General features: G+C 40.8%; 1 protein-coding gene across 1 annotated transcript; it reads left to right on the top strand.

Moving 5' to 3' along the window:
- Positions 1–1,426: 1,426 nt before the first annotated feature.
- ssh2b (slingshot protein phosphatase 2b) lies at positions 1,427–21,937 on the top strand. The gene is made up of 15 exons (XM_029519938.1): positions 1,427–1,654; positions 6,563–6,606; positions 14,182–14,294; positions 14,399–14,463; positions 14,565–14,686; positions 14,779–14,844; positions 14,954–15,019; positions 15,144–15,338; positions 15,554–15,647; positions 15,875–16,003; positions 16,334–16,380; positions 16,573–16,719; positions 16,867–17,067; positions 17,559–18,612; positions 19,082–21,937. Exons 1-15 carry the CDS (start codon positions 1,592–1,594, stop codon positions 20,399–20,401), a joined length of 3,726 nt encoding a protein of 1,241 aa, XP_029375798.1. The 5' UTR covers positions 1,427–1,591; the 3' UTR covers positions 20,402–21,937.
- Positions 21,938–22,849: the final 912 nt, after the last annotated feature.

The following is a 22,849-nucleotide window of genomic DNA, read 5'->3' as shown; positions in this document are numbered from 1 at the left end:
GATGACAGTGGCAGTGCTGGTGATCTGCATCTGTACATACCTGCACTTGCGGGTATCTGGGCTGTGTTATGTGTACTGACAACTTCATACTTTAGTGTGTGGTTCATGAATGGCTTGGTTGTTGTTATCCTGTGACTTGTGTCATCAGGCACTAATCATAATAGCGTGGCGGTACAGCTTTTGTCAGGCTCACACCACAGGAGTCATGAAATATTATCATTTTACACCAAGATTTCAGAGTTCCTCAAACCTCACTGAAGCTCATGAGCCATATGTGCAGTATGTAAGAATGGAGGCTTCGCTTGTTTTTAATTGTTTGAATTGATTATACTTGGCAGATTTAGAAACTTAGAAGCAGATCTGACCTTGAAACTAGGGAATTGGGTTATTTACTTGCTCTTAAAACACAACTGAAAATCAGTTATGGTCATTAGATCTCCATTTAGATGCACCTTTATGATTTACTCAGACAAAGGCTCTATTAAATTATATAATAGTATATATAGTTGGTAAAGATGTCTAATGTATGCAAATGCAAAGTCTCTTTATAATAATGAGGAATATCAAGCCATTATTTGAATTTGTATACATCCTCTGTGGTATGGGTTTAGCTTTCCATTAAGTGGGAGACAGCGTCTGCACCGAAAGAAGAATATTAGAGGTTTTCCCCACTCAGCCGTGATTCATTACAACTTAAATTATCTTGATGATTACACTACAGGTGATGCCATGTATGGATTATGCGAATACACCCTTGGATATGGACATTTAAAGTTCCCAACACTGACCAAGAGAGCTAAACTGAAAAGATACAAAATGTGGCTGTGTCTCTTCGCTGATGATTTAGTGATCATGTTTTTCCCTGAAAAATTTCTCTCATGGGAGACAAATATAAAAACTTTGAACTTTGATTTTGGTTGCTTTGTTTCTTGTTGCTATGCTTTAGGGACTCTGTGTGGTTATTTTGCATTTCTTTGCAATCATTTTGCATCCTGTAGTTATTTGACTGACTTTCCAACAGGAATCATAATGGCCCCTTTGACCTTCTGAGCCCATGTGCCTGTGCCTGAGTGGCTTGTTAAATAATACTGCCAAGGGTTGATGCATAGCATAGATAATTAAAATAACACATATTCATAGCATTTAAAAGTCGATTTTAGTTTCATGGATTCATTTTTAAATTGCCTTGCCAATCAATTGACTCTATTTAAGTAAAGCTGCAAAGAGCCCCGTGCAGTTTATAGTTCGTAGGTTCCTCTTCTTTTCATAGAGATCGTATTGATCAGCGTTACACGGCTGCAGCACGTTTGTCGTTGCAGTGGCTGACACACAGCCGCTTCGTTTGTGTCCGGCACTCACACGGTTAACCTGCATTGACAAGTTAATGGCAGTTGCGCATGCGCAGGCGGAGCTGCCAGAGGAAACAGCCGGGGAGTAGTAAGAACAGTCTCCGACCGGAGAGAGGAAGACCGAGGGGGCACCGGGAGAGCACCGAAGGCCCGGCTTCAGCTGGCTTTTTCTCTCGCTGTGGACAATTATGCTCGTCTCGCCGGCGTCGCTTCCGCTCAGGTGTCCGCCTCCCGGTCGCTGAATGGCGCTGGTTACCGTGCAGCGTTCACCGACCCCCAGCACCAGCTCCAGCCCCTGCGTTTCGGTAAGAGCCGCCTTTATTGAACCGCCGCCTCGGCCACCCACCGAACCCAAAAACCTCCGTGTTGTCGAAGGCGATCCGAGGCTCCACTTCCGTTGTCTGTGTTTCCATTTGTAGTTTGTTTTTCTTTTTTGTTTTTTTTTTTTTGGTATTTTTTTTCCTTTAACGGCTGCTGACTGTCATAAAGTGCCTTGCCTTTGTACTGCTGCGCATGCGTGAATTATAGCGGCTCATCATTTTTCGGTTGTAGTAGCGGAGTCTGTGCGAAGTTAACCTGCTTCAAAATGTCCAGTTTCAGCCGTCTGCCTTTGTGGTTGGCATCGTTAGCCTAAAAGCAAATTAGGGTTTCTGTTTATTTATTGATTTATTTATTTTATTATTATGCTCCACCGTTGACATCATCCCTGTAGTCCGCCAGTTCAGACCTTCAGTACTTCATACTGAAGACAAACTCTTACACCGTCACTGTCTGAATCACTTTTCATATTCTTATGTGTGGCTTATTATTAGTTTTACTTGTCAGCTTTGACCAAGTTAGAAGTTGTAAAATAAGCAGAATTCACGCCCTTCCGCTCCCAATAAATGCCTTTGACGCGCATGAATGCAGGTAGTAGCTTTGGCACTATTGTTATGTGCTGTCTTGGTTTTAAAAACAAGGTCGTGGATGTGTTTTCTTGTCTCTTGTTGCTGGTCTTTCTTTCTGCTTTTCCCTAACTGCCTCCTATCTATCACAAACAATAAACCTTAGACTTTGTTTAATGTTATTTTAAGGTTAGAGAAATTATGGTTTATTGATAAATTAGAGGTCAACATGTTATGCTCCACACATTAACTGTTCCACACTTGCCCTTCGAGTTACCGGTTTTGAGCCATCATCATCATCATCATGCTGGGTAATGACAGAAAAAGCAAACATGATTGAGCAATTACTGCTGAGACTTAAACTGACATACTATCATAACTAGCACCTGCGCTGGTGCTTTGGAAGTCAGTCTTTCTAAATCCTTTAAACGGCATAGAAGAGTTGTTGTTCATCCTGTCTTCATCTGCACAAATCTCCGCAGATGCATGTCTGTTTTTTTTTCCCCTCCTTATTTTGGCCCTATATGTGTCAGCTAAATAAGTCTAATGGTATGGCCAAATAGAGTGATTCTTGCAGACTGACCCAAAGGCAGAATTGATACATTGATCATAGTTAATGACTGGTTTGTCATTGTTGTTGGACAAATGCTCGTGTTTTCACATTTTTTTGGTTAGCTGCAGCAATCCCCCAGGAGATGAATGTCAGTGTAATAACTTTTGAAGTGAAAACAAGTGCATTTGTTTGTCTGTATAAAAAAGGAAAACCAGGAGTATGCCTATGCAACGGCGAAGAGTCGATGGTTTTCCTATTGCTATTCTTTGCTTTCGTCTTGTTTTTTTTTTTTTTTTCTAACAGAAGCAGGGAACTCCACCAGACAATCAGCAAGAGAATGAGGAAATGATGTATACTACAGGTTTACACTCTCTTTCCTATTCAAATGTTTTTCTGTCTGGTTCACACTGGGTCATATCATTTCCTGTGTGAGTTACAGTATGGTTTGTGCATTAGTGTCTTCACTCATTCCTTTCTTTGAGAGGAGCAGTTCATGTGATTCCAGTCGTGATATTACATCATATATGTTTATTATTTATTGGGATTTGTTGATTAGGCATACATTTTGGTTGTGTTATAGGTATGAGGAACTAAAATTGGTGTATAAAATCTAATATAAAAGTTTATGAATTTTAAAGACTTTAATTATAATTTTGCTTTACACTATTTATTATCATTATATTATATATGAAGTAATTAAAAAATTAAATACAGTATTTAAAGGGTTTATAAAATGACAAATAGCGTTGTATCTGCTCATGTTCAGTTGTTTTTAACAGAAATGCATAATAATAATAATAATAATAATCACTTACATTTGGTTATTGTAGGGCAGTAATCTCTCCAACATTAGTTCTAGCCAGCTATTTTGTAACGTGAGTCAGACATAGACTGAGTATAATGCTGTATGTTAACAGGTCGTTAGATCATTGTCCACTTAAATTATATTGACTGTCTTTGTGGCTGATTAATTTAACAATGCATGAACTGTAACCATGCTTTTATAGTGAGTGTCAGTAGGAAGGAGATAATGATAGAGCTGTAGTCAATTTATTCATGAGAACAATCTCTCTGACTGTCGCACAAATATAAAAGTAATCTTGCTAGTGGGCTGTAGAAATGGATGACAAGGCTGCTATGCTGCACCAAAGGAGAAATGAAGGTGGATGGTTTATTAAAATTAAAGTGAAGCATCATAAATGAAAATGAACATCTGCCCATGAGGACATATACACAAATGTTGTCTCTGTCTGTCTGTCTGTGTGTGTGTAAAACCAGACCCGAATGTCTTTTTTTCTTTTTTTTTTTTTGTCCAAAATCATAAACTGTCTAAAGAAGGATTAATAATTTATTTATTTGTTTTTATTTAACCAAGAATGTCATCAAATTCTTGATGTTGTAGCCTCGAACCACCCCATCCTACACACCTTTTCTGTTCTTAGCACAAAGCTAGTTGTTTGAGGATAATACCTGACTTGCTTGTATATAATCTAACCTGACTGTCATGCAGGACAACTCATAATATGCACATAGGTGAAACAAGAATGGATAAATTGCGACATGGAGCAATTGGTTGAAGGAAGTGTAAGACTGTGTCAGTCACATTATTTCACCCTGACAGGAGGATGATCTATAAAAGTGGAGGAAGAAGGATGCATATGTGTAATTTAGAGGTGAGGCAGGCAGGGGTGTCGAAGGATGTGAACCATTTTCTTGTGGAAGTATGCTTTCAAGTTGCAACCCGCACACAAACAGTGATAACGCATTGCACAGACAGATGTCTGGTTTCCTGTGTGTCATGTGATGTGTGTGTGTGTGTGTGTGTGTGTGTGTGTGTGTGTGTGTGTGTGTGTGTGTGTGTGTGTGTGTATGGCCCCTCATGTAAGTTTATAAGAAAGGGTTGTTTTTTTTTTTCATAAGATATTTACTTGAGCCTTATGTTGAACTTTTTCTGACTCAATAACGTGTGGCTGCTGCTCTATGTGACTGTGGTGAAAACACACGCTGCTACATGCATCAGTGCACATTTATTTAGTCTTAGGGGAGAAGCCTTGTTAGTTTTAACTTGGCCACTGTAGATGCTGTAACTTGAGTGCCCTGCCCAGTCTACATGTTCAGGCTAAACATTTCCATAAGCTTTGTAAAAATGCTCTCACATTTTCATTTATGCAAAACCGCTGTGTGTTGTCCCAACAAATATTTGGTTGCTATGTCACAAAGTAGGACACATCAACACAGAACAACAGCTGAAAATTTGAGACCTTTTTTTTTTTAATTACAATATGACTAATAATTTCTTCATAGCAATATCAACTTGTTCATTGTCGACTAATGTGTATAATAAGGTTTTTGGATTTTGGATTTATTTAATTTTCCAAGAAGTTAAAGCTCAATATGATGAAGATAAATCTGAAGTTGTGTATGTAAAATGAAAAGGTGGTGGAAATGGTGAAAATGAAAGACTTAGTTCACATCGGTTAAGAAATCCAGACTTTACATGAGGTGTTTTTAATATTTTCAGAGCCTGAGACCAAAAAATTACCCCCGCTTTGGATACTGTGGTGAGCTAGTGGGAGGATGCACCACATAATATTGTGATTGTAGATCTGGATCTACAATAGTGTCACAAGACCCAGCACTGATTTCTGTCATCCAGACCCTTCCCTGATTTTCTTGAACAGAATGTAGGCCAAAACCTCCCACTTATTTACTACTAAAATTTAATGTACAGATATGTTGCATAAAATTTGCATCAGTCAGATCGAGTGTTGAAGTGCTTTCAAAGATAAGAAGAACAAGAAGAAAAAAAAAAGATTTTCTATCCATATCACTCAGCTTCAGTCAGAGCTAACACACTGAGCCGGCCCTCCCTGAGTTCATCATTTTGCCTCTGCTCCATATGGTTTATCACCAATTTCTAATCCATGTCTTTCTTTTACGAAGCTGCTAATGGGTTTGTAATGTTGTAAAGGCTACTGTCAGTGTAAACAAGATAAGTTGGCAACCATTACAAGAGTTGCCAATTGTATCTACCACTAATCCTTAGCTTCCTATTCAGCAGTGCGGAATATTCCATAATTAGCTTGCTTTGTTTTTGTTTTGTTTTCTCGTTGTTTCTTTCTCATTGACTTACTGGTGTACATGTTTGCGTGTGTGAATATGTTATTCTCTGACGGACCACACCTAAGAAGAGACTGAGGTCATTTTCCTGGAGAGTGTAAATTGAGTTGCAGCCGAACTCTGCTCTCTCTGGTGTCTCTTTGCACTGTTGCTCTCTCCTCAGGCAGTACTGAACACTGCAATGGATGCTACTTGGACTTTGTGCATGCAAAAATATTGAAATAAACGAGATACTCTGTGTTTTAGCCAACAAAGAACTGTGGGATTTTATTCTTTTACGTTTTCTCTCAATATTATTTTGCTATAACAGGGATGATTTAAAAAAACAAAACAAAAACAAAAACAAAAAAACACTTGTAAACCAAATTGAGTTTTTTACATCAGCTGAATACTCCTTGTTCTTGAAGTTATTATTCAGAATTCTGTCTTAATCACAATTAAAATCACAGTATTTTCAAAAAAGCTTATGTATCTAAAGTGATAGGTGAGAATTATCATGAAAGTGGATTCCAATTCTAATTTCCCCCAAATCACATCATAGGCTGCACAGTATATGGTTGAGATTTTGCATATATGATGGATTGCCTCTAATGATTGTTTTCATAATCATAATGCTGCACATTGTCATATAATTCCTATATTCTCTGTGTCTCCAGGAGTCCGGTAGTGGGGAGGATGACCGTCGCTCTCAGCCGAGGAGGTAAGATCTTGACAAATATTATGCAGCTAAGTCCTGTCATCTTCCCTCTTGGTTACCTCAGTCCAGAATTAAAATACAGGGCATGTTATTTGTTTGCCCCTGGACCCTGACTTGACCCGATGGGAAACAGGATATAGACTTTATGTCAGGATGTGCTTAAAAATTAATTGTTACATGTGTTGGAGCCTTCAGGACTTTTTCCCTTTTACTGTTGTGAAGGAAAGAACAGGAGGCTCCAGTGGTATTGTAGTGTTACAGTCCTGTGGTGTGTCTTGTTGCCTTAGGCACAGAACTGAGGTTGAGAATCTGGTTTATCCTGTTTTACTCAGCCACATTTGCAACCAGTTATAGTCTGCCAGCAATCAGCAAGTTTATTTGTTATAGATGCTCATGATAAAGACGAGCATTAGCTGCAATAATACTCTTACTTTTCCCCTTGTTTTATTGGTTCCTTTTGATAACAGATGAAATCCAGAAATCCTCTTGTTTGAGGCAATTAGCTGTGATTTGCTGACTGTCCGTTAGAGGGCAGAAGACTCCCTGTGAGTCAGCTCTGGGTATGTGGGGCAGAGGAGCTGCAGTGCTGATCCAGGGACTGATTTGGTGCCTCTCCCGAAGTTAGAGTGCCTCTGTGTCTGGTCACTGGAGCTCTGTGCCATCCAACTGAGAGGACTGTCTGTATTTGTGCAGCTGGGAGTGAAATCTATATTCACACAGCAGGTCTGTGTGTGCGTATGCGTTTGCGTGCATGCATGTGTGTGTGCTGGTGGAGGATCAGACGTTATTTTTGATTTTGTATTTTGTAAACTAATATTATTGTCAGTATCCTGTTTTAAAGTTCTCCAATAATTTGACCTTTGACCTTCTCATTTCACACACAGGACCTGTGCATTGGGGCATGTGACAGATTTTAGGATTTTAGGAAATCATTGGTCGGTTGATGCTTGATGTGACTGCATGCTATTGCATGCATCTAATTATGGAATATATAACACCATTACATTGCTACTTGTGATATGCTATCACTTTTTGGAAGCAGCACATACATGAAATGCTTTTATGCCATGGAGAATATTACATATTGGTAATATATAACATATTGAATTATGCTACAGAGGGCTGGAAATATTATAACTGGTTTGTCCCCTGATACAAGACTCGCTCAGCTAAGAACCACATTCTTGGCCACTTTCACTGTCGTTGCCACCAACAGTGAACAGAGAATAATAGATTTCATCTTTATTCCTCATAACCATCAACCATTTTATTTCTTTTTCAACAGCTGGGTTCATCAAAAATCAGATGAGAATCACAAAAGGAGAACACATATCAGATTAATTAACAACATATTTGCTATCAAGTAGTTGTCTGGCCGAATAACCCCCACAAATACGTCATGCATATATCACACAAAAGCCATTGGTCACTTTGTGTAAAACACTGCACCAGCTTATTCAAAAGGGATGAGAAACCTGTGCAAAGATGTAGATAATGTTTCAATCCTGTTCTACAGGAAGTTAAAAGTAGGAAGTACTTTTTGGCACATATTAACCATAACACAATATCTAAATAAACAGTTAACAAGGGCACAAAATGGGAATTTGGAGATGTGTATTTTTCACCTCTCCCTGTCTTTAAGTCAGAACCGTTGTTCATGTTCACACATACTGCTGACGTCTGGAGGCTGCCCATTGTGCTGTAGACGTCACCAGCTGCAGGAGGGTTCATCCCTTACACAGGTAGCGACATTCATTCAGCCTGGATAAGGGTGTAGTGATGCGGTGTCTCTCTGCGTAAACAGGGCTTGCTGCAGTTCCACTGATTAGTCATTGACATCAGCTAAAGCAGCAACGTCACTGGTGCACCTACAAATAACAGGAATAGCAGGGAGGAAGAGCAATTTGTTCAGGCATTTCAATTGAAGGGCGTATCGTGTTGTCCTCTTTTTCCCCGGCATATTTTCATTTTCACTCAAATTTGCATTTGTGCTCCAAGACAATTTTTTTATGTACTCTATTGTAACCTAGGTGGTGGTGCTTTTGTAGCACCTCAAAATAAGAACTGTCTGGGTTTGAACCTGCCAACTGGCCTTTAACTTGAACGCCATTCTTTATTTCAACAATCCATAAAACATGCAGATTTGGTAAATTAGTACCTCTATCTGTGGGTTACCTGTAGCTGTGAATATGTGCATGACTGATAATCATTACAAGTCAGCTCTGCGTCTAATTCAATGACTGACATGTCCAGGCTGTTCCTGCTTCTTGCCCAGTGTCAGATAAGGAAAGCCCTCATTTGTTTTTTAAACACTGCCACAATTTCAAAGGAATTTTCAACAGTCAAGGTTAAAGTTAGATTTGTAATGTTATATTTTGGGTAAGGAGCAATGAAAGTATTTTTCAGATGAGTGACCTCACAGCCAACTAAGATGTGTTATGACGTGTTTGTGTCTATGGCTTCAAATTAATAGCTGAAGACGACACAGAACAGCTCTGAGTGTACAGTATGTGATGTGATCCCTTAGGTGCCTGTTTGTATGTATACATGGAGACATAAGGGCAACGAGGAGTGTCCGGTGTCCCTGCATGTAACAGCTACATGGCTGGCCTTTACTGCTTGTCATTGAACGGTGTGACTTTCAACAGACAAATGAGAGGACAGGACCTTAGAGATGGGTTCAAAAACACACACACAAACATGTTGGTTGCTCGGAGTCCACGGCCTGTGATGATTCATGTCTACACCTGCAAAGCCTTACATAAGATGGAGCAAATATTTCTTTAAGGCATACATACAATCAGAATATTGAAGAGATTTTCAGTTAGATAAAATGTAAGATCAATGTCTGTCAGGAAGAGCAACTTAAAGGTTAGAAAGGAGTTAAAAGGGAAACTGAGTTTTTGATGGTTAAATGTTATTAGTCAGTGATTACAGTCCTGAATCTGTAATTAAGTCACATTAGGGTAAGCTTTGTCTGCCCTCAATATTTGCGGTATATGTGCACCATATTTTTGTCCCCTTCAATGTTTCCACTTAATGCATGACAGTAGTGTTACACAATCAAATGTTCACACCGTGATATAGTAAACCACCTGTGACTGAAAGGACTAATAAATAAATAATCTGCATGTATAGATCACTGAGAGCTCAAAACTGGTAATGTCTCAAATCTGACCAAGACAACCATCCTGTTGTTACTGAATCTGCTTAATCAAAGAGAAAGGTTGACAAGTAAGTCTACAAAATAGCACAGAGCGCATGTACAGTTCTGTAATGTTGCACAGGGTACAGACTGACCTAAAAACAAACAAACAAACAAACAAACAAAAAAAAAAACACTGCTGCAGTTGTTGTTGTTGTTGTTTACCCACTGTTATGAATTGGGAGTCAGGTGGTGCTCACACATTTGCCATCAGCTTGTAATCTATCCTATAAATTGAGGCCATGAGGAATCAACAAGTAGCGTAACCATATCTAAGGTCAAGTTTCTCCTCACGGGTTGTCAGATGTCTCCCTTTTGATTTCACAATCCATTTTCCGTTGTGTTGTTGTTGTTGGTGTTTGTTTTGCCCTTGCTGGAAGCCGAGGTGCATTAGGTGTCTGGTGTTACTGATTCGTATGAGAATTATCCCTAAAGGCTACAATCCTTGAGGTGGTTGCACAACTTCGTCGCCTCTCTACAGACATAACAAATGCGATAAGTGAGTGGCTGTCACTCTCCAGAGGATTTCACTGAACCTATGGGGAGTGATCAATGCCTGACGAGGACAAGTGTTGTCATGGAAACTGGAAAAGTCACCACTTCTTCATACTGTTGACATCATCATCAATAATCATTAGGATTTGGTCCCTCCACTGTCTAATATCAGCAGAGGAAATCATGTCGTCTTGTGCAATAGATGTTTATGATTGTCTGAAGGATTGCTTTTTTTTTTTGTTGTTGTTGTTTTTTTTAATTCTTAAGTTTCTGGAAATAACTGATGCTCCAAAAAGTAAAATGAATGCAAATACAACAACGCACATAAATCAATATTTGAGTCCAAAAATTAAACATATTAAGACAAAGCAGGAACTAAAATGTGAACAGCTGTAGTAGAGCTTATAGCAATAATAATAATAATAATAATAATAATAATAATAATAATAATAATAATGATGATGATGAGACTGACAAAAACACGGTTTTACTTTTTTGTGTAGAAACTAACTTACAAGTCGTAAGTCCTAACCTACTGTGAGTGATTTTGTTATTTAGTTTTACTGTTAAAAATAAATGAAGGCAAATTTACAGCCCAGTCTTTGTCTTTTAATTTAAACTACTTGTGATTTTGTTTCATACATGATCTATTATCAGCGTCCCCCCACACTTCAGAGACGTGAATGTTTATGTTTACTGAGGACTGAATGGCTGTTTATCTCTGTAAGTTGGCCCAGTGATAGACCGCAGACCTGTCCAGGGGTTTGAATTGATTTGTCAGTGAATCAGTTAATCTTTATAGCCTTGACCTGTTTTGTAGATATCACGAAACTCTCTTGTGCAACGGAGTGCATTCAGCCCTGCTTTCCTCCAGCTATCAGGGACAGTCAACACATTGTAATGAATTGCAGTGGCATCTTGTAAACCCAAGCCTTCATTTATAGTGAAATCAACTTGTCACATCAACATATTCCCAGCAGGCTTTACAGCAGAGTCATCTTGTTGACCGTGTAGAGCTGCGGCACTAACTATCCCCCATACCGGCTGTCGGAAGGTGTGTCTCCTCCCCCTTCAGCAGAGGATTTACCGCAGCCTGCTGCAGCCCTGAGCAGATGTGGAAGCACCTGCTCCTCAGCAGCATCTGTCCAAAACTGTCGTCGTCAGTATCATGTAATCGACCTCTTTAAATCATCCACGTTACGCACGGCTCCTTCACCTGCGCGATGTGCGTTATTCGCTCTTAAAAGCTAAAAGAAGTGAGATTTTTAAAGGCGGTTGCGTTTTTCCAAACTCGCTTGGTAGTGCGGAGCGATTCCTCCACACCAAGTACAGCCCGCCTCTGTGCGCCTTGCCCCGGCCGCCGCAGCAGCGATGCCCCCCGGTGTTGTGACCGCTCCACGGAGCTCTTCGGCCGGCTGCCTCTACGTGGGCTGCGGGGTGAAGATGAGACCTTATTTCACCGAGAACTCCGTGATCTCCCAGGAGGATTTCTATCAGCTGTGAGTCAGTACACCGTGTTCAGATAAGTTTTTGGAACTGTGATTTACAGTGACATCTTGAGGCGTTTGTGTGTTTTTTTTTGGGGGGGGGGGGGTATATAATGCAACGCTGCTAAAGTCTTACTTAAATTTGTGTCTCTGACATTGGCAGGGGACATTTTCATGACCTGAACGCTTTCCTCGAAAATCCCCCCCCATCTGTTCATATTCCCGTTTACCCTACTGTTTGGTATTTCCAAAGGCATGTGGTTTTCCCATGATGACTCAACGGAAAGGATATGACAGGAGAGTCAATGGCCAGAGGAAGAGGTCTCCTTCCTTTTGCTGTTTGTGAAATGTCTGCCAGATGTCGTACTCATCTATTAGCACACACTCCCCTCCAACCACCTTTGTTTCATTTTTTCACTTTAGCTGTGCTTAAAATGCATCTTCAGGGGGCACAGCAGGAAGGCACACCTGAGACAGATTGGACATGAATCAGATGATGTGATTCAACTTGAGAGCTGAATGTCATCAGATGACAAATGATGGGAGTGAAACTGGCAGTTGTTGCTATTATTTGTGTTTGATCAGCTCAGTCAAGACAAGTTGTTTCCAGTTGCCCATTGTTCACACTCGTATAAGGCATCTGTCTGATGTTTGTGTGCATTTACACTTAGGAAAGGAGTGCAAACTCGGCTGTCTGCCTGTATCCTCTCACACAGGATATATGACAGAAGATCCTTTTTCAAAATAAGGCGTGTGTTCTTTATATACTTCTTAATGGCAGGTCAAGGGTTTTCAAAATTTCTATCTGAGTCTGCCATTTTGCCACTGTTGGCAATCTTTGTCTACACAATCCTTTACTGGGTTGAAAGACAACGTTATTTCACTTGAAAGTGAAGAGTTTCTCTCGGTGACAGTTATGCTAACTCATATTCATGGTATGTGCCCTAGATCCACTTTGATTTAAGTCTTGTTTTTTTGTTTTTGTTATTTCATCATGACAGAATCAAATTGTCAGTACAGTGTTGGCTAATGCTTTTCAGAAATTGTAGCAATACCTTTTAAGTTTTCAACCTGATATAATTGGATTGTTTAAAATCTGAAGCTATTGGATGTCTGATTGCCAATTCTCTAATTGCTGCCCATCCTGCCCAGGTTTGTCCCCTTTGTCTTCATCCCTCTACTCTGCTATAATCACAAGCTGATAAAATAGGACTTCTTATATGCCATTGTTCTATCATGCCTTATAGCCGTATAGTTTTGTGGACATTTTTAACATTGCCTTTGTATGTAGTGACAAATATGGACATTCAAGGATCACATCATTAGGAAACCCCAGGAAGCTATTTGGAGTCAACGTAATCCCTTTTTGTTGATTATAAGGTGTAATAGTTGTTTGCTACCTAAAAACGTCAGAGCAATGTGAAAATCCAAGGAATCCATTGGGCATATTAAATCTATTACATAACTCTTGTGTAGAAAAGATTTGCCAAGTAGCTTGGCTGGAGTTGCCAATTTTATGTCAGGTGTTCAAAATAAGCCCCAGGCAAAGAGAATGTAATTGTAATTGTCTATATTGCCCAATGGTAGGTTTGTTGGTCTGAGAAAGGGAAGTATGTGTGAGAAAAGAGATCTGTTTAGCACAGTGATCCATTTGTTCTTTCTCCTCTGTAACTCAATATGTCTCAGTCTGTTAAGCCTCCTGTCAGTTTATGAACATGTCTATTGCACATTATCGGAACCAGCTGGTGTTTGTTGCAAATTGTACAGCCAAGTGTCTCCAGCTCATAAAGGGAAATAATTCGTTCCATTATTGTTTTGTCTGTGATCTTTGTAGAGGATGGGATGTATGTTTTCTGAGAAAACACAAGATTAAATCACTGTTATTGAGATTCCTTGAACAAAGCCCCTCATTCCCAATACTCACCAGATGTTTTCATGCTGCAAACAATTTGTGAATTCCTAAATTATTAAAAAGAGAAAAAGTTGTAGTAAAGAAAAATATCCATCCCATTTTTCCAGAACTGTAATGGCTTGATGTACTGGATTTGTTTGACCGGTTGTGTAACAAGAAAAAGATATTGGCGTTGATCTCATGTGCAACAAAGAAAGGCAGAAAATCCCAATTAGACAGAGGAATGTACTTGAAAAATTTAATTTGAAAATGATTATCAACAGATTTCCAGATTAGATTTTTATCGGTAACCTTAATTTATTATTGAACTAATTGTTTAAACTACAGCTGCACACAAACATATGTTTTAAGGTTTACATGGGGAGGGAGTCTTTTTTTCCTAGAAGAAAACAAAATGTAACTTTACCAGGATAAATCTTTGTTCTTGTCAATTTGTGGATTATTATCATTCACTTTATTTTTGCTCTCTATTTGTCCAGCATCAGTGAAAGTTTCCTGACAGTGAAAGGAGCTGCTCTCTTCTTACCTCGAGGAAATGGCTCCTCCCCTTCTTCTGCCTCTCGCTTCTCACAGCTTCGCAGCAAACATGCAGGTAAGGTCCTCAAGAGCAATAAACTGTTGGACTGTCTGCATTGGTGCTCTTGGTAATCAGGATGCCGTCAATGCTTCATTTTATGTTTTTTGTCGCTCATAAAGGAGACATCCAGCAGCACCTACAAACCATGTTCACTCTCCTCAGACCGGAGGACAACATCAAGCTGGTGGGTGCACATTGTAGCCCAAATACAAGTAACCCCAATCCAAAGATTCTCAACCAACTGGGTGTTTGTTTGTTGTTGTTTTTTTTCGTTTGCTACTCCAGGCCGTCCGTTTGGAGAGTGTCCACCAGCATGTCACCCGCTACATGGTGGTGGTTTCAACCAACGGTCGTCAGGACACGGAGGAGAGCGTGGTGCTGGGAATGGATTTCAGTCCTGTAGACAGGTGAGACAGCAATACACACAAGCTTATATGTGCCTGCCTGTTTTTAAATTGTGTTTTAAAGTTGTAATGCGGCAACTCTTTTCACGTCCCAGTTCCTGCTCTGTCGGTTTGGTTTTGCCTTTATGGAGTGACACACTGATACATCTGGATGGGGATGGGTAAGGAAATTTGGAAAGCATCATCAGGCACCAGACACAATCAGCGCAGCGACATCTAAGATGGCTAACAATGTCCATTCCTTTGTGCTCTTTTTCTTCTTGCTCCCAGGGGTTTCAGTGTGTCAACTGATAACAGAATACATGTTTTCAAGCCTGTTTCTGTGCAGGCCATGTGGTGAGTCACTGCTTTAATCACACCAGTTTCATATCTTACTTATGTGGTTAGCAAGTCCTAATTTTGTTATATAATATGTGCCATTTATTTAAAAGCATGATCTCAAACGTTCTGTCACTCACAGGTCTGCCCTCCAGTCACTCCATAAAGCATGTGAGGTGGCTCGCTGTCACAACTACTTCCCAGGCAGCTTGTTCCTCACCTGGGTTAGCTACTATCAAAGCAGGGTCTCTTCCGACCAGGTGCGAATCAATGAGTGGAATGCCATGCAGGATGTGCAGTCACACCGTGCTGACTCACCCGTCCTCTTTTCTGATGCGTAAGTATCCAGATCATATGGAATAGGTTTTTCTTGATAATGTGATCATGATAATTTATTGTTACAAGGTAATAACATTAACTACCCTCCCATATTTGAGTGTAAAACATCAAAGTGTTTGGTCAGAAGGCTTTTCCATATCACTGTGTGTTTGGCGTGATACCTCATGAATTTGGATTTAAACTGTACTGATTTCACGTCATTTCCTTTTTCAGACCTACAGAAAGAGAGTTGACAGAGCGTCAGATCAAAACCAGTTTAAGGGAGATCATGATGCAGAAAGACCTCGAGAATGTCACCTGCAAAGAGGTGAGTCTTTAGTTTATAAAGCATTTGGTCAGAAATGGCAGTTTAAAAAAAAAAGAAAAAGAAAACTAGGTCCATGAGAAACTGTTTGGAGCAAAAAAAATACATGTTTAATGTTTTATTAATCTGTGCAGCAAATATATTTCCTGTCTTTTTCATGTGGATTTACTGTTTTAAAGATATTACCTGTTTGGCTGTTTGGTCATTTGCTTGCTGGATGCACTTTATAGATCCGAACAGAGCTGGAAATGCACATGACATGCAATCTGCGAGAGTTCAAGGAGTTCATCGACAACGAGATGATTGTCATTCTGGGCCAGATGGACAGTCCCACAGAGATCTTTGATCACGTCTTTTTGGTGGGTTGGCTCAGAACACCACTGATCCTCTTCAATACAGAGGATGAGCTGTTACATCAGCTAAATCACAAATGAATTAACAAGAACACTCATTTCTAGAGAGGCCCCATTCTTATGTGAATTATTCCAGATTATGATTTTTAATAGAAAGTGTATGAACTTGGTTTATACATGAGGCTGTTTGGGGCTCCCAATTTTAAGGTGCTTTGCTCTTGTTTGGTTTGGAGTGCACGTTGGATATCAGGCATGTCTTGCCATAAGATTTAAGCATTATGAAAAGCTCAGTGGAAGGCTCTGAACAACTCTGAGGATTGCTTTTGTTTCCTACAGGGATCTGAGTGGAATGCATCCAATTTGGAGGAGTTGCAGAAGAGCGGGTAAGGAGGGGAGCAAAAGCACAAAAGTACACAGTACAAGCTGCACCAAAGTCAATGATGTATTCTATGATAAGACCCTGACAATAATTTTGTTCATAATTAATAATTCTCAAGTCTGTTATCCAAGTAAAAGTAACATGTGCATCTAATTACCTTCATCATCTTCTATTCTTTCCTGTCATGCTGACTCAGGGTTCAGTATATCCTGAATGTAACAAGGGAGATTGATAACTTCTTCCCCGGTGTGTTTGAGTACCACAATATCCGAGTTTACGATGAGGAGGCCACAGACCTACTTGCCTATTGGAATGACACCTACAAGTTTATATCTAGAGCAAAGTGAGTTTCAGATGGTTATATTTTGAAACAATATGGGGTTTTGTTTAGTTTTTTTTAAGGACATTTTACTTTGGAAAATGACGCAATCTCATCATCTGCCTCACATGACATGCTAATATGTTGCTTGATAATTTATATCTACATTAGGAAAGCCGGATCCAAGTGCCTGGTGCACTGCAAGATGGGTATAAGTCGCTCTGCAGCCACAGTAATTGCTTATGCCATGAAGGAGTACGGCTGGGATCTGAAGAAAGCCTTTGATTACGTTAAGGAGCGTCGAACTGTGACCAAACCCAATCCCTCATTCATGAGACAGCTGGAGGAATATCAAGGCATACTGCTGGCCAGGTATGCACATAAAGGCACACATTTATTTCATATAACTTTTGAGTATGAGAACAAACTAAAAGTATCCATTAGGTTGAAATGGAAATGAAATGACAAATCAAAATGCTTGACCAAATTTGCCAATATGCTGAATTGATGTAACCTTAAAAATGGCACGTGTAAATGTGTTTGCACAAGGCAAGGGATGAAAGGTTTATTTTAAGAAGCATGCAAATTTTAAGAAGCATGCAAAAGGGATAATAAGAGAACAGTATAAATCACACAAGACAGATAATACATATTCAAAGCAAAAGTTTTAAAGATAAAAACTGCTCAGCCCTCCACTGTTTTCATTTTGACTTCCTCTCAAAGCCAGCAACAGTTTGGGCTGATTTGATATCCACTGCAGGGAGCTTTTCAGCAGAGATGCTAACAATGTAGATTTGTTCATAGGAAGTCAGGGGTGTCATAAAGATTAGAAAAAACACTTTCTTTGTCACTTTCTTCTGCAGCAAGCAGAGACACAACAAACTGTGGCGCTCTCACTCTGACAGCGACCTCTCTGAGCATCACGAGTCACTGTCAAAATCCTACGCCCAGCCTAACAGCTTGGGTCGCTCTGACCCCCATAACCAGGCTAGTGGGACGCCTGGTCCCTCTGTCAAGGAACTGCTGGAATCATTGGGATCTTCCATCAACACTGGCAAAGGAACGCAATCTGCTAGCCAGCCCGATACTGGCGTCCAGTCCAATCAGCTCAGCTCTTCATCTTTTGAAGCGGTGGCAGCTCTGTCGAGTGTTGCTGCTCAAAGCCTTGAAGCCCCTTCTCCTTCTGCTATAATTCAGAGCAGGCAGCTGGTTGCCCCTTGTCCTGAGTCCACAGCTAGCTCATTGTCTCCATTATCTCCTCCGCTTTCAAACGGCTTATGTGGCGCTGAGGAGCAGCCCTCATCACCGCCTGTCTCACAGCCACAGGCAGCCACTGTGGTGCCTGAGCCTCAAAAGACAGACATGGTGACTGTAGCACAGAGTGTGTTGTTGGGCCAGCCTCACCCGCCTCCTTCCCTCCACCACCTCCCTCTCTCCCCTTCTCCGTCCCCAACCCCTTCCTGTGCAGATGAGGTTATCAAACCACAGATGTTGTCCTGTTCTTTGCCTGTGACAAAGCACATGCTAGTGTCACTGTCTGAACCCATTACAACACAAATACCAAGCGCACAATCCACTGCACCCCAGCTTCTGTCTGCACAGGTGCCTGTTAAAAACACAGACTGTTACCAACAGATGTGTGGCTTGTCTCTGGACAGTTTCACAGTCCATCCTCCTTCCACTAGTGATCTTATCAGCTGTCACGGTGCCATTCCGCAAGACAACGAGATGCTGGCCAGCAACAGTGCAGATCACATAAATTTTTTCAGTGCCAGGGAAAAGTTCAAGGGAATGAGTGAAGATGGTAAAACTCACTGTGCTGCGGTGCAGCAGGCGCCCCAGCTGAAGAGCTGTGCCAAGGAGCAGCCACCTCAGGAGGTTTCCACCAGCGAGGGGAAGGAGGAGGAAAAAAGGAAGGTAAAGCTACTGCTTGGAGAAAAAAAATACTGCACTTTTTTCCCCCATTGCAAACATCCAAATTATTTTCTAAGATTTGCTCTACATAAATGTTCTTCAAAGCATCTCTTGCACCCTGAAAAAGGGTTAGGGTTACATCATTTTCATGACACAGATAGGTGTGGATGATGTGGTCCATTTTAATGTTATGGACTGTTATAGTCATGTAAGATGAGACAGAAAACAATCCTGTTATTCCAAAGTATGCTCACCTACCAATGGGAAAAGTTCATTTCAACTTCTTTATTTGTGTAGATTTGGCTTTTGAATTTGTATTCATACACCACCTGGTGGTAAAAAGGTAGAACGCCCCAAATCAGTCACATCAGAGTCTGTTTTGCTTTAATGTCTGTTCATGAATGTACTAATACATTTATTTTTCATGTGAGCACAATTATAACTTACACTTTGTTCTGCATTTTGTTTGTAGGAAATGACTGTCCCTGTGCAGGTCATGGGACAGGAGCCCTCAGTGCACATGGGGAGTTTACCTTTTGGCCCTCTTGGCCAACCAGAGCCTCAGGCTCCTCAGGAACACGAGGTGAGGAAATCCACGCAGGAAATAGAGCACAGAAAAGTTTCATCACAGGAGGAAGCTGAGAATGTAAAAGAGGAAATGAAAAACAAAGAAGAGGAGGATGTTGCTCCTGGTTGTCTCGACAGTGATTGGACAAGGGGGTCTGTGCGGCGCGTCACACAACAGCTGGAGCAAAGAATGAAACAGGAGCATGACACTCCAACAGCCTCCTCATCTCCACCACCCCACTCTGGTGGTGCTTCCTGCTCTCAGCGGCATTCACCCAGTGTCCAACCCCCAACAGGTTCTTGTTTTCAGGACGCATCAGAAGTTAGAACTGTGCTGGAGGAGGATGACCAGATGTTTGAACCAGCTGAAAAGGAGAGTGTTGATGAAGTTGAGATGGGGGCACTAGGAAATAACGATGGAATCACAAAAGGATGCAAAATCCAGCCTGCTGATAGTCGATTGCGCTCTACCTCTTCTCCTTTCCACCACTTTGCTCACTCTCCCTTTGCCTCTGTGAACTTCCTGTGCCTGGAGGGGGTGACGGAGCTCGAGTCAGGCACAGACTGGGACTGCTCCATCGGTGGACCCCATGGTGACATTATCATGAGGGAGACCTGGGAGACTTTGTGTGAGCTGGGTGCCTTCCTACAACAGGTGAGTGGAGGTGGAGACCGCAAGACCAAGTGCGTGGACCAGGTTTTCGGTCTCACTGGCGGGCCGGCTCAGAAGCGAGGTAGCAGTATCCAGAAGAGGGTTAGAGAGGTGGAAGCCAGGATTCGCCAGGCAGGGCTGACACCTCCCTCACTGATGAAGCGGTCCGCCTCTCTGGCCAAACTGGGCTGTCTGGAGCTGCTTGCCAATGACCTGAGTGAGTGGGAGCTCAGCCGCACCTCTGTGTCTCTGCCCTCAGCGCAACTTCCAGTCCACACATCTAACGATGAGTCGAAGAAGCAACGGGTCCACAACTTTCCTCCCACCCCTGGCCAGCAGCCAGAAGTCCTTGGGATTGCTGCTGAGAGGGTTTCTGAAACTGGAGAAAGCTCACCAGGAATCTCTCCACCGTCAAATCAGAATCAGGCAAGAGATAAAATCGTAAACTCCAACCAAGATTGTCTGAATTCTGCTGGGCTGACTCTCATCACAACAAGGCAGCAGTATGGACGGACGCACCCCCTGAGGCGGCTTAAAAAAAGAACTGTTAGCACCCTTTACCATACCATGTAATCCTCACTGTGTGTGAGTATGTGTTTGTGAGTATGAAACGAGGATAAGTGCACCTGTGAGAAACGGAGATTAAGTGCATTTGGTGGATTCATTCAGCAAAACACACCAATGCCTCTTGCCTTAAAGAAACATGTTTAGGAGTTTCTGTATGTTTTTCCCTGCAGATTCGCCAAGAGCACTGGGTGACTTCTGTAATAACAGATATTTGTCTTACAGCAAGAGCAGCTACAAGGCTATGAAGGTTCTGTTAAACTCCAGTCCAACCTGAGGTTGGAAATAACTCAAAAAAACGACCATCCATATATTCATGGGTAGTGCCTGAGCCTGAACACACGCTGGTTTCTCTCATCCACTTGATTATCACTTGATAGCTGTTGGCTGACTGAAAAGTCTGAGCTCATGTTAGGTGGAATGTGGGCTATTGTTTCCTCTTCTCATGTTTTCACATCTCCTCGTCAATACTTGCTGGTCGTGCTGAAGAGCCACCAAGGAAGTGATGCAGCTGTCCTCCTGGAACAATCAGAAGCTAAATAAATCTGCCTAATGTTGTTTCAGCACTGCAGCTTCTCAAACACTCAAATGGAAAAACTTAAAGATACAACTTTCATTCTTTCAATTGAATCAAAGGCTCTGCTGACTTCAAACTGATTGGCTTTGTTAGCAGCAGCTAGCATCGAAACACACAAACGCTCAGGTGGAAGCACAGACACAACAGATTAGGGTTTTATCATCAGAAAGCTGCAATCGGAGCTGAAAGTGGCTGTGTAGCTGTACTGCAAAGAGAAGAGGCATGCTGTTGTATCCCATTGGGTTATGTTCGTTTTGACTATACAATACCTCAGTAAGTCTGAACCACATCTGACCAGCACAAAGGTCGGGCTCCTGGTTCCTGGAATGTCTGTCTCAATCAGAAACGATTTCAATTCCACTACTTGATAAACTGAAGTAAACTTGTCTCACGTCCTCTCACAGTTCTGCTGCCACTCAGATGAGATTTGTGTGTGTGAGAACGGTTTGGGAACTGGGTTACCTGGTATGTTTTATTTGGGATATAAAGGTCTATATTGTGAGTGTTGGCAATTTACGAGCTGTACATGTTTTTATATCTGCTTTCTGTCCACGTGTGTGCGAGTGTGTAGCACAACTTTACCCTGTGGGTGTGTACATTTTTCTTTTTCTTTTTTTACTGAACATTTTCTCTTTTGTACACTTTTTAGGAGTGTGCCTGTGACTGGCAAAAGAACCTTCTCTTTCTATCAGAAACGTCTTTACAGAGAAGTCTGTCATACATGCACTTTACTCCCTTTTTAATTTTAAATGTGGCTTATATTTTAAGTTTGTTTTTTTTTTTTTTTATGTGTGGTTGCTACTTTTGGGGAGCATGCTTAAGTAGTAGAAGCTGTTGGTATGTGTGTGCATGTGTGTGTGCGCGTGCGTGTACGTGAGTGTGTCTGTGTGTGTTTATTGTCGAAAACTGATTTTTTTTTTTTTTTTTCCTTTTATTTTAAACTGTGTAAATATTCTTTTATATTATGTGCTTCAACTGTGACCATTAAAAAATGGAAATGGATTTGGAGTGTGTTTTGCTGTGAGTCTGTTACGGTGATATCTGATTTTATTGAAAGATGACAGGACATTTATTAAAGCATGTCAAGACATGTCATCCATATTTTATCAAACATTTTTGTCTTTTTAAGAATTTGTTGACCTATTTTATATTGACATCTTCATTTTTGCTTTGTTACTAATTTGATATATCAGGTAGCAGAGTTTTTCATCCTTATTTTCCCACCACAACGCGTGACACAGCACAGTGTGGACCAATTCTTTTAGTGAGGTGAGTACTCGCTCTGCGTTTCAGTTTTTAGTACATTGATGTTCAGCTCTCAGTCATATAGAAAAAGGGTTTCTGGAGGTTAAATTCCTGTTACTCAAGTTTACACAGCAAATTATCAAGCCTTCTTTCTGATTTAGTGGGATCTTAAATTTCAAATGATTGCTTAGCCCTCTTGGTAAATTCATATTGTCTGTGATCTATAACTATATAACTACTGCGATCTGTATGTGAAACTTAAATCTAGGTACAGTAAATGAAGTTGCTCCTGCTTTAGTAAACATAATTCATATAAATGTTTAATGTAAAAGTATCTGCATGGTTGAGTATTACAAACTTTTAACTGAAGCTTAGTCTATACAGATTGTGGCTTTAAGGGTTAATCTATCTTAAATACACCAAAAAGAATCACAGCAACATACATAAAACCTCTTTCAGAGTAATTTTTCTTTTTGCTGTGTAACCTAAAGTTTCCATGAAACACCTCACATCAGACCAGAAATATACCGGACAGACTTTTAATAAATGTTTTATCATGTGTCTCCCACTATGGATATGAGTCTAAGCACTGAGCAGAGGAAAGCTCTTTTACTGTGACATTTGTTGTTTTGGTA

Source organism: Echeneis naucrates, chromosome 14 (genome assembly GCF_900963305.1).
Source record: "Echeneis naucrates chromosome 14, fEcheNa1.1, whole genome shotgun sequence".
NCBI classification, from domain to species: Eukaryota; Metazoa; Chordata; class Actinopteri; order Carangiformes; family Echeneidae; genus Echeneis; species Echeneis naucrates.
The sequence above is the reverse complement of the archived record's forward strand: the minus strand, read 5'-3'. Positions and strand labels throughout refer to the sequence as shown.